General features: G+C 41.4%; 1 protein-coding gene across 1 annotated transcript; it reads right to left on the bottom strand.

Moving 5' to 3' along the window:
• Nucleotides 1–890: 890 nt before the first annotated feature.
• On the bottom strand, nucleotides 891–12,356 carry LOC120030537 (E3 ubiquitin-protein ligase TRIM17-like). The gene is made up of 8 exons (XM_038975945.1): nucleotides 12,236–12,356; nucleotides 7,121–7,711; nucleotides 6,678–6,773; nucleotides 6,058–6,291; nucleotides 5,527–5,689; nucleotides 3,647–3,673; nucleotides 2,536–2,909; nucleotides 891–1,345 (listed from the first exon to the last, which is right to left on the bottom strand). Exons 2-8 carry the CDS (start codon nucleotides 7,700–7,702, stop codon nucleotides 1,133–1,135), a joined length of 1,689 nt encoding a protein of 562 aa, XP_038831873.1. The 5' UTR covers nucleotides 7,703–7,711; nucleotides 12,236–12,356; the 3' UTR covers nucleotides 891–1,132.
• Nucleotides 12,357–12,529: the final 173 nt, after the last annotated feature.

The following is a 12,529-nucleotide window of genomic DNA, read 5'->3' as shown; positions in this document are numbered from 1 at the left end:
GTCTGGAATTGTTCACTAATCCAGTCACTACTCCCCAGGGCCATAACTTCTGTAAGAATTATATTGGTCAATGGTTTGTGCATTCATATACAGTGTAAATTTAAAATCAACATTGAGTGTAAAATGGAGGAAAGTTGAGGTGATGAAGAAAGAAATTACCTAGGCAGCATCCCCATTCCCAACCCTTCTGTCGCTTACACTTGCATACTCCCAGTCATGATTGAGTGCCAACAATGTCTCCTTCCTCCCGAAGTGTACACTCCCAGTTACAGATTTAAAAGGTGGAAACTTTCCAGCCAATGCTTACACCAATCCAATGCGTTCAAATACATGAATGCTCAAGTACACTTGGAGAAGTGGAATGCAGCCCAGATAAAAAACATTGCCCTCTTACCATCTGCAACATTCTGAACAAATCACCAATGAATTTGGAGTAGTTTTGGAAAAGACTGTCTACTGTGACCATCCCCCCCACCATCATCTTTGCAAGTACCCAGTTACTGTGAGCTCCTGCCCAAGTCTAGCACTGCATGTGCCTAAACCATGGCTGTCTGAAAACATTACTAGCAGTCAACCCTTGCTTCCTCCATCCTGAGAAAGAACACAATTTCATACCCCTCGCGTAGTCTCCTCAAACCCGATTTGAGGAAGAGGTCAGAGGGGAGGGACCCCTGGCTTACTCATCCAATGGGTTTTGAGAATGAGACTAGAGAGGACACGAGGAGTATGCAATTGAGATCTTCCCCTGGGTCTCCTCAACTCCATTAGAGGGGAAGACCCAAGATCACTCGTTCAGACCTCCTCCAATAAGATTCATTGCGAAAACAAGGACAGAGGAAGCAAATATAAATCCTTCTTTTTTTTTTTTTTTTTTTTATTCAGCTCACGTTAAATGAGAATAAGGCAATGCCACTATACAATCCTGTTAAACGGGAAGGGAGAGATCGGTTTTCTACATGCAACAATAAGGAGCTTGAGGTAAAAAAAAAAAATCACTTTTATTAAGACATCTTTAAAAACAGATATTTTTTAACTGGATAAAAAAAATTGACAAGAAGACAAACACAAAAAAAAGTAAAGTAATCGTGACAAGAATTCTCCCCCAAAAGGCTTGGACTGGCACTGAGCATCATCATCCACGTTGGTGGTTTGTGGCAGTGAGGGGTCTAACAATCATGACGTGGTTGGCGGGGTTGTCTCCAGGACTGAAGAAATTAGGGCTGAAGACAGGGAAGAGTCTTTCATTGGTTGGCACGTGGTGGTATGTGTAGAGGTGAAGACCGAGATTCACGTTGTAGAAAGACAGGCGCCGCTCCAGCCCGTCAAAGAACACACCCACATGTGCCTGTAAAGTATAAAATACATGTATTAATAGTTACTTTAATAGTTACTTAATAAAGTAAACTAACTGTATTTGAATAAAAGTGCCCCTCCGGAATAAATACATTTGACTTGAATTTAAAGGCGTAGATATGATTCCGGATTTTGCCTCCGTTTCAACTCTTCTCATTATGAAATGCAACAGAGCAGGATTTGGGTTTTGGAGGCATGCTTTTATGTGGGCATCTCGAGTGCGCGCACGTTTGTGTGTTCGAACGAGGGAAGCGTTTGTACTTTCCCTGCCAAAACCCACAGTCAAATCACCCTTCTAAAAAACTTGAAAGTGTCTAACCAGCTCATGTATGGAAGTAGACTAGCTAGCAAGCCAGCCAGCCAACTTTTCGCCATTAAGCTTCCGTCAGCTGGTATGCTACCGTGACAAAGTTGGTTTGACTTTGGATAGCCAATCTGTGGGGCTAGTTAGGGATAACTTAGACAATGTAAGTGGAACAATATCGTCATGTTACACACCTTTTAGTTGTCTCATTAAATGGTTTCAAGATGTATATACACATTTCTACAATGTATAGTTGGTTTGAGGTTAAGTAAAAAAATAAATAGCTAATGACCTTTTAAAATATTGTCCCATGTACATAGTGTAATTTACTGATGGTCTCCAACTAGCCCCATAGGGATATCCACTGTCAAACCAAATTGACCACGGGCATTACGATCGGGTCGTGTTCAGCTGCAGCCAACTTGAGTGATGCCAGCTGTGGGCAGGATTGAAATAAACCCACGGAGAACTTCTACAGTACCCCTTCATTCTGTGATATACATTTTTTCCCCATTTAGCAAATATCAGTTTTGGACTTTATGACCAAAATTATTCTATTTACATTTTTTTAAATTCAATTTTGAGACTAGAATAAAATGTTTGACTCATATCTATGCCACATATTGAGTGATCAAACATTACAAATATTCAACTTGTATCTTCAAACATTCATCATGACACTAAAGGCTAGCTCCAAAAGACATGCATGAATCAAAATGAGAGAACCTTTTCCCCAGTTCAAATATTCCAGTGTGATTGTGCCCTCTCCTGGTGAGGAACATTTAAAGTATAGTTGTATTTATTTATTCATAGAGGTGTATTATACTCGAGAGCACTTTGGGCCAAGTGTCCTCTATCCAACTATGCCATCAACATACCATTCTCCTTTGTGTTCCGACAGCCACAGGTGTTGTGTTGGTGGAGGGCCAAAGCTTTCCCCCGTGGTGTACCAGGACCCAGAACCCCTTCTCGGGGGTGAGATCCACCCCTCGTGATGTCATGGAGGATTTAGTTGCCACACCCACGCACCACACACCAGATGCCGTGGAAGTCCAGTCCTCCACCTCCACCTCCCAGTATGCTCGGTGGCTGCTGAACCCCTTGGGGGCGAGGACGCACAGCACCTGGGTGAAGCGCTGAGCAGACAGGGGAAACGTCTGGCCCATCTTGCGCCGGTCCACTCGGATCTCACGTGACGCCTGTTTGAACAGGAGTGATGGGTGGGCTGTGCTGGGGTCAGGAGTCACCTCAACTGAGAGGAGAAGAGAAAGGTAGGGCTAGAGGAACGCAACAATCAATTGTTCCTAATTATAGGTATTTGGCCGGCAGACCCAAAGGTTACGTAAGGGTTCATTTTGGGAGGGGGTCTGGGTAGAGGACAACTTTATGATCAGTGGTTGTATTCATTTCAATAGCAGACACAAATTCCTCATTTTGCCATATTGTACATTGCTGTTATTTAAAAAAATTAAAATCATTAGCACAGTATGATCCAATTCCAGCTCCAAAGACAATTGTTTTTAAACACTAAAGTAGATTGTGTTAATTTTTACATTGAATCATGTCGAACACCATAGTTTAAAAACTCTGTGGGTAGTGCTAAAACAATGACTTCATAGCTGAATTCCTCCATTTTATGCACCTTTGCCATTATAGAGAAGTGTATATTTGTCCCTGGTACATAAACAAGTTCAGTAAGGGTTAAGGTCAAAGTATATGATACATGAGGTTTACAGGCAGCACCTTCATTTGGGAAGGACAGGCTCATAGTAAATCGGTGGAACGGAATGGTATAAAACAAACATGTAGTTTCCATCTGGTTAATACCATTTCATTTACTCCATTCTATTATTATGAGCAGTCCTCCCTCACCGGCCTCCTGTGATGGGGTTAGCAATCCACCTTCCAGAATCATTCAAAATCTGCTGGGTGGATACGAAATATAAAACACAACATGGGAAGCAGACTCAGGACTACACCTTCCCTCACCTGTGAACTCTTTAACCACGGCAATCTCTGTGGGATAAACAAAAAAGGTTGAAATTTTTTTTTTGAAAACATACAACCGCAAAATGTTGTACATCTGGGCCCATTTTCACATGTCAGAGTAGGAGTGCTGAACCAGTTGTTCCACTCTGCATGTATAAACTGACTCTTTGGCTGCGTTTACACAGACAGCCCAATTCTGATCATTTTTCCACTCATTTTACTTTTGACTGATCACATCAGATCTTTTTCAGAGCTGATCGGTCAAATGACCAATTAGTGAAAAAAGATAAGAATTGGTTTGCCTGTGTAAACGCAGCCTAATTGGTCTTTTGACTAATCAGATCAGGGGCACATTCCTCTGCCCAGGTGTTGCAGACACATGCCATATCTTACAATGCCTGGATAGCTATTTTAAATATATGCTAATGACATATGTGACCTGTTTCAAGAAGCTAGGCATAAAAATAAAAAAAACTCCAATTTGTTTTGGTAGAACTGCCTTCTGGAACATGGGAAATTTCATGTGCCTTAATAAAACAAACTTGTATGTGATCTGTAAATACAAATACAGTAAAATTATGACCGCAGTTGGTTTGGCCACAGAAACAAAATACAGGAACCATCCCACTAGCCATGATTGGCTGAGATGATGGATGGACTGAAAATTCCGAAATATGCATTTGGATAGGTCTGCCATGTAACATACTTCTGTCTATAACATGACCTGCTTAGTATGTGTGGATAATCCCTATTACTGCACTTTAATAAAAAATATATATATCATGATGAACTAAGTGTTGCATTTCTGACCTGAAGTCAATAGCGCTATAGACAAAGATCAGTGGGAAATGTGATGACTACTTTCTGGAGGACTAACGCGCCATGCTGACTGACAAAAAATAAAAAAGACAATTAGGAAATACCAGATTTAGGTAAAAACATTTTAATTGAACCAGACGTTGTAGAATATTCCCCCATCACTGTCATCAGAAGAAAAGGTGATCAACAGTGTTGTCACGGAAGAAGTTAAGTGTCTTTAAAAATCGGTGGAATGCCCGGGGGAAGCAGAGATGAGTCCCAAATGTGGCGAGTCGAAAAGAGAAGACAGGAGGCTGTTGTACTTATCTCCATACTAATAGCTAGCTAACGTTACGTACGCATGTATGATCTATGTTACAAATAATATTGCATCTAAGTAGGCCACTTGCATTGCCAGCCATAGCCACATTTTTAGCTAGGTAACTAACTTTGAATTTATATGGTTAGCTTTAGCTACCTGCAGATTCATGCATGGTATTAAGAGTTCAGATTACGGTTCATTGTTTAGCTAGCTACATGTCTAAACAAAATATTCCACTATGCAAGAAACCATTTCACTGTACTGTTTACACCTACTGTATCCTGTGCATGTGATAAAGTCAGTGTTTACCAGAGATGGTAATGTGCAGAACATGACCTTGCACCAAAGTCAGATTAGGATATAGGCCAAGACCTGGAGTTTTTCCTTATTATATAGGCCACTACTTTTAGTCTTGAAATGTTTGGTTGTTTACTACATTACTGTATTCTCTCAGTTTAGCACATGTCCTCACATGTGAATCCTTAAAGAGTCTACTTTTATCCAATGTAAAACCATTTTTTATTTTTATTTTTTAAAATCACACCATTTGCAATATAGGCCCGAATCCAGGTGGTGGGCCACTCGACTGCTGCCCGACGACAGTCAAGCAACCATTGGTTTATGCATGCAATGCCTGAGCAGGGGAACGTGACCCATATTTTTGCCAATAATTGGAAAACATGTTAGAACTGCCTGTGTAAAAGCAGCCTTTAAGATCTTAAAAGCTGAACTGACTACATCAGACTGAGAAAAAAAAGACCTGGGAGAGCATAGCCATTTGTAGACAAGTAGGCCATCTTAGGTAGTTTGGCCATGTCTTTCATTAAGGTATTCAGAAGGTTTCCCAGTAGGTCTGGGGGGATGTTGATGCTGCATTGTCCTCTGACCCCATCTGGAATAGCAGAAGGGAGAGAGGGAAGAATCTAAAAGGAGAAGGAACAAAAGAGAGAGATGGAATGAATGGGGTTGAACATACAAGCAAGTTGACCCGCAACAATGCCTGTGTTTAGATTCTCCACACTTGTACCCTTCTTGGATTTAAAAGCATTCGATTTTTGTAAGCATTGGCTGTAGGAAGTTTCCAACATAGCTACATCTGTGACTTGGAGTGTAATTCAAGAAAACACTTTGGGAGAAGTGGAAGCGATTCAGGGTGCAGCCAATGGCCACGTTCGAGAGCATCAAAACCATGATGCATAATTAGTCAATTGTGACAATGAGAAGTTATTTATGGATGCAAGGGGATTTGCAGATAAATCACTCTGGACTCAAGTCGGCTGCAATGACTCACATTAAGAAATGCAAAGGAGTCTGAGGAGCCAATCAGCCGCTCCAGCTCGGCACCTCTACTCGTCAGAGCTGTTATGTCATCTTCAAGCACACGTCTCCGACGGGAAGCTGTGCTCTTCATCTCATCCACCCTCCTACAGGCCTCAATGTTGTAGCGATCACAAATCCACCCCACCTGGCTGACCAGGTCTCGTCGGAACCCATTCACAAACCGGATCTGGCTCTTCGCTACATCCTGCAAGGGGGCAAGTACACCAAACAGATCTAGGAGGTGTTTTCATTGATGTGATAACTTCTGAAAGTTCCAGATAGAAATACAATAGATGGACAATCATTTAATCTCAATCAGCATGTTCTACACAACACATTTCTATCTGAATGTTCCAAAGCATTACACCATCCTGAACACATCCTAAGGCATAATAGATTCTCTCAGTAGGCACAACAATGGAAGCAGATGCCCTGAAGCAGTGACTAACCCAAGTGCATAGGGAAAACTGTCCCCGAGTCTTTGTAACCCCATGTGAGGTTTCTTGGAACGTTTTACAATTGAATGCTATGGCAAAAGACTGCACAATGACAACGGGCGTGACTACAGCCAATTCAAAGAAAAAAACTCACCTTGCAGTGATGGAATGAAGAGTTGAATTGCTCTGCTTCTTTCCAAGTGGCCTTCAGCTTCTCCTTTACCTCTGCTTGGGCTTCAGTCAGCTGAGCCTGAAGTGAAGACCATAAGTGTTAGCATTAGTGCTGGGATGGAACAAAAAAAACACACATGGGCATATTCATTAGGCACCAAACTAAAGAATTAAAAAAAATGGATGAAACACGTGAGGGACTACTTGAACAATGTTCTGTTCCAAAATGTTTTGGTATGGTGTGCCTTAATGAATACAAATAAGGACCAGGATCAAAGGAAATCATAGGGAAACATTTCACATCAGAAACAAGCATTTATTGGACAAGTTCAGCTAGTCCCTCTCGGTTTGTCAGTTTGCTTCCGTTTGGTGCCTAATGAATACAACCCTGGATTGAGTAACCATTGCGCCAAAACTAATTCTTACCTTTTGAGCCAAGAACTCTACCTGCATCGACACAACCTGGTGGTCCGGCGCCTGGTGAGTGTCACACACCCCACACAGCATGGTCTTGTCGGTGCGGCAGTAACGCTCCAGGAGCCTCTCATGGTTCAAACACATCCTCTTCTTCAGGTTAGCCAGGGGCCTGACCAGCTGATGCCTGGAGAACCGGGCATTGTGAACCATTTCATGCTCCAGGCAGTACGACGACATACACACCAGGCAGGTCTTGACAGCCTTGGTCATCCCATATCCTAAGCACGCGTCACAGGAGACCTCTCCCGGAGCCACAGCGGGCCTGTCTACGGCCGCACCGCCCCTTCTACTCGCCCCCTTGAAGCTTTCCACAAGGTCTCTCAGGACTATGTTGACCTGGATGGTGGGGGTAGGTGTGAACCTCGTATTGCACACAGAACAGACTGCATAGTCTCCACTGCTGTTCCAGTCATCCTCGAGACAAGGCTTGCAAAAGGTGTGTCCACACGGGATTGTGGCTGGGTTGGTGAAAACACCTAGACAGATGGAGCACAGGAACTGGTCCTCTGACATGGCGTTGTAAGACGCCATCTCTTCAAGCTTAGAAAACCGGTTAGAAAACATTGAAATAAATTTAAGTTGCACATGAATTAGTCTAACGCAGTCCAATTCCGATAACCCCCCCTAATTGGGTCTTTTGACCAATCACATCAGATATTTTTTACAGCTGATACAATCGGTCTAAATATCAATTAATGAAAACATCAGAATTGGACTGCCTGTCTAAACACGACTAGCCTGTAAATATTGCATTGACAAAAAGTAATGTGAATAGTGAAAATGATAAGGTTGGAGACAACCAGAAACTGGCATGTTGTTCAGCCTATTGTTTGCATTCACATCTGTCCCAAAAACGTTTTAGTGACTTAAAGTAACTGCCCAGAGAAAATTCCACTTTCAAAAGTTTATATTCTGTTACCTCATATGCAAATAAATGTAAACTTACATTGCCAAAGCATAAATTGAAATTAAAAAAACACTTCAAAGAAGTTCAAATCTCAAAGACTGTTTTGCCATTTCCTCAGAACATGTCATCTCCCTAAGGAGAATGAGTTGGCCAATCAGCAGCCCAGAGGGGGATGAGCTGGTCAATCGGCAGTCTAGTTGCATTACCCTTTATGACGATATATGCCCACACCATTCTATTGTTAGGGGTACGCACACACCACAGGAGGTTAGCGGCATCTTAATTGGAGAGGACGGGCTCATGTTAATAGCTTGACTGGAACGGTATCAAATGCCATTCGACCATTCTAGCCATTGTCATGAGCCACCCTTCCCTCCACAGCCTCCAATATTGCTCCCGAGTGGCGCAGCGGTCTAAGGCACTGCATCTCAGTGCAAGAGGCATCACTGCAGTCCCTTGTTAGAATCCAGGCTGCATCGCATCCGGCTGTGATTGGGAGTCCCATAGGCCGGCTCACAATTTGTCCAGTGTCATCCGGGTTTGGCCGGGGTTAGACCTTATTGTAAATAAGAATTTGTTCTTAACTGACTTGCCTAGTTAAAAGGTTAAATATAAAATACAACTATTCAAACAGAGAATCTGCTTTTTAACCATACCAACCATTTTTTAAATTATTATATTTAGGTGCAGGAGTTCCACTATATTAAAAGTATAATTTATAAGAGCAACACAAGCCAAAGCTGAACATTTGAGGTGCTGGTACTCAGTTCTGGTGAGCTCCTGCCCATGCCGAGCATTGGTAACGGTGTCTGTTAGCATTTTGTAATGCATGTTTTGACTGGTCTTTGTATAGCCTATAGGCCTAGGTTTTTGGGAGTATCTGTTCAAGCTCAGGCTACACATGCAGACTTCCATTCATGTGTGTTGAAGCTCTTGTTATATGCTCAGCTGAGTGAGTTAGGTCTGATTTTTAGGTTATCCAAATCTTTGTGTGTCCAAGGTAGACTATTTCTACTGTTTTGTATTTTTCAATGGTCATTTTGCATTCATTTTTTTGTTACATGCCCTCTTATCACTGGGCTGCACTGTAAATAACTCGTATTTTTCACCATATTTGTTCTGTTAGTTCAAACCCTCCTAACTAGATCCTATTCACTTAAAGTAACTGCCCAGTGTTTCCAGATTTAAATTAAATAATGACCTGTAGCTACTTACAATAGGATTGAAATAGTTGTCCTTCCAATAAACAGTACCAGCACCCAACATGAGTAAAGGCACCTATTTCAGTCCAAGTCAAGCACTGTTCGTTACACATTGAACACCACATGAATAATGATTGCGGCAGTCACTGACTTAAGCCTGAGTGAAAATATCGAATTTTACAATTATTCAGTAACTGCATAAACCACTGCATTTTACCAGAGTCACCAAGACAGGTGATGCACGCACCCTCAAAACATGACAGGAACACAAACACAGGTTGACAACAATAATGTATATACACGCTGGCTTGCTCATGCCATGTATTGGCTATTGAGGTTTTGAAGCCACAGTTCGGCCATATTGGCACTCTTCGATAGGAGCAGTCCACCATAGGAATGAATTAAAATTCTAACGTATTTCAATGAAAGGTTAAGGACAAAATTACATTTGTCATCATGGGGACAGTAACATTACTAATCTCCAATTTTACCCATTTGTTAATTTTGTTTAGCTCACAATTTAATTTAAAAAGTATTTATTACAGTGTCTAAGAATTAATGCAGCAAAAATGAATGTAGACATTAACAAATGCTTTTCTATACCTTCCAAAGTGTTTTAATAATGGTGGGTGAATACCAATATGGAGGTGGTGGCTTAAACACAGCACCCCCAACAGTCATCTAGTGTGTGTGTGTGTATGTATATATATATATATAAACTGGTTGGCATTGAAATGTAACTTCGTAAACGATTGATAAACAATTGTTGCAATAAATGGTTACAATGTTCGTTTTTTATAGGGGGTAGATTAGCTTTAATATTGCAGATATGTTTTGGCCTCCATCAATGTAATTGTCTGCATAATTTCCAATCCACACACGCTCCCTACCTCTGGCGCTCGACGTCACCGGTCAACTAATCACCGGACCTGGCATCTATATTACACACACCTAATCATCATTCTCTCTCTGATTACCACCTAATGACTAATAACAACTGAGGGATAAATAAAGGGGGAGTAGTCATTAGGTGGTAGTGTGGTTTCATTTCACGTTGTTCTTTTGTATCGTTTCATTATTAAACTCACATTCTGCACCTGCTTCCTGACTCCCGGCGTATGTTACACGCACACACATTTTTTTATATATTTTCCACTAATCCTACTTGGAGTAAACAGACAGTGTTTTACAAAAATTGTTGTAATCTACCTCAGAAACAAACTATAGGCTATGCGTGCAAGTGCTACAAACTTCAGATTGTCAAGAGTTCAATTTATATGTCTGACAGTGGCAAGGGAATCATTCTGCTTTCGTAACCAAGTGGGAGTTTACAACGTACGTTAAAAATTAAATACACTTGAACGGCCCTCCAACTGTATATTACTAGTGGGAAACTAGTCTTTCATCCTGAGCTCCCACATGCTGATGTCACCAACGAAGGAAATTACCATTAACTGCATTTTCAGTAGCTAAATGAAACATGTTTAAAAGCAATATATTAATATGTTTTATGCCAACTTGTTTACAAGCATGATAGCTGTACTTTTAGTTTATGGTTTACGTAGCTTGGTGGCCATTAGCCAGTCTGTTTCTCAACGAGTTCAAATAACGTGAATGCATCCAACTAGTAGTTGACACTTCACAAAATGGCATATTCCCACCTCCCATATCATTACAAACACAGCGGTAGACTAAAATGCCTGCAGCATAGTTCACATTTGACAAACGCTCATAACAAGAGCTTCCAAGTACAGGTTGTCATAAATAGAAGTTAGTATAGCCTGAATTTACACTCCCAAAACAGGCTAAACCATTCTCCTCAATAGGTTTTAGGCTACACAGAGACCAGTCGAGACGCACATGACAAAATGAAAATAGACACCGTTAAACATGTAAAACCACATAAATAATGTAAGCATGAACGAATAATAATCTGAAACTGAATAAACCAATGCATTTTACCAGAGGAAGAGGCAAAGCGAGAGGAAAATCTGTCCACTGATAAGTGGACGCTTTTGGAATTTCAAAAATTAAAAGATCAGTTTCCCGTTGTCATAGAGAGACTCATGGACATTTTTTTTTTAATGGCAATAATATTTAACCCATATAAAAGTCAATTAAGAACACATTCTTATTGACAATGACGGCCTACTTGTTAAGTACCCCACAGTTAAACCCTCCCCTAACCCAGACGACTCTGGGCCTATTGTGCCCTGCTCTATGGGACTCCCGATCTTAGCCGGATGTGATACAGCCCAGGATCAAATCCAGGTCTGTCGTGACACCTACTAGCACTGCCTTAGACCACTGCGCCACTCAGGAGCACAAAGGGCTTCCACCATTTTAAAGTAGGCAACTGATGAGATTCATACAAGTTGGGAACAATCAGCCTATTAAGAAAGAAATGGACGATTTTAAAGTGGAGACAGCCTCATTGGCACTGTCCATGTTATCACAGATCCTTTAATAGCACAGATACAAAGATGAGTCCATCTCTATGACCCATTGGTCACATGCTTCTGCCCCATTGGCAAGAATGGCCCCACCTGATCGCACGTTCTCCTGCCTTCCATCTTTGAGAACATGCATTTCCATTAAAGCGTTCACTCGACCATCTTGTCAAAATATGACAATCTTTGATTTTACCAGAGTCACCGACATAATAGATAGTGACGTGTGCTCGCACCCGTAAAACAGCGCAAAACTGTGACCACAAACACAGGTGGACAAACGACTGTTGCAATAAATGGTTACAATGTTACACAAAAAATGTTTGTAAAGTCCTTATGTTGTAATCTAACAAAATATAGGCTGTACATGGACGCAAGTGCTTAAAAGTTGTCAAGAGTTCCATTTGTTTGACTCAGTTGGTGGGAAATTAAGGGCCTTGTGAATGCCATGTGGGGATGGTGCGGCATAGATCACATTAGACAAAGGTATTCCTTTGAAACTCACCTGTCTATGTATGCAGAACACAGCTCACAAGGAAACAATTATCTTCCACTTCTGGGGGGAAAACACAATCTGATGAATTTCCTTGATTGAGTTCAGGTGGCATTTTGAAGACTGGTAAACTCCTCCCTCTTTCATGAAAAAAACACGTCCCTGGAAGCTTTTAGTATGGGTATGTGCTCAACAACCATTGGCCTCACCGTACAGGACACAGAATGAAAACTTTGTAACGCTTTGTCCCGGGCTGCGTTCAGTACGTTTTTAAATTAAACAGAAACAGTGCTGACCTGAATGACC

Source organism: Salvelinus namaycush, chromosome 36 (assembly GCF_016432855.1).
Source record: "Salvelinus namaycush isolate Seneca chromosome 36, SaNama_1.0, whole genome shotgun sequence".
Taxonomy (NCBI): Eukaryota; Metazoa; Chordata; class Actinopteri; order Salmoniformes; family Salmonidae; genus Salvelinus; species Salvelinus namaycush.
Note: the sequence above shows the minus strand (reverse complement) of the source record. Positions and strands in the feature narration are given on the sequence as shown.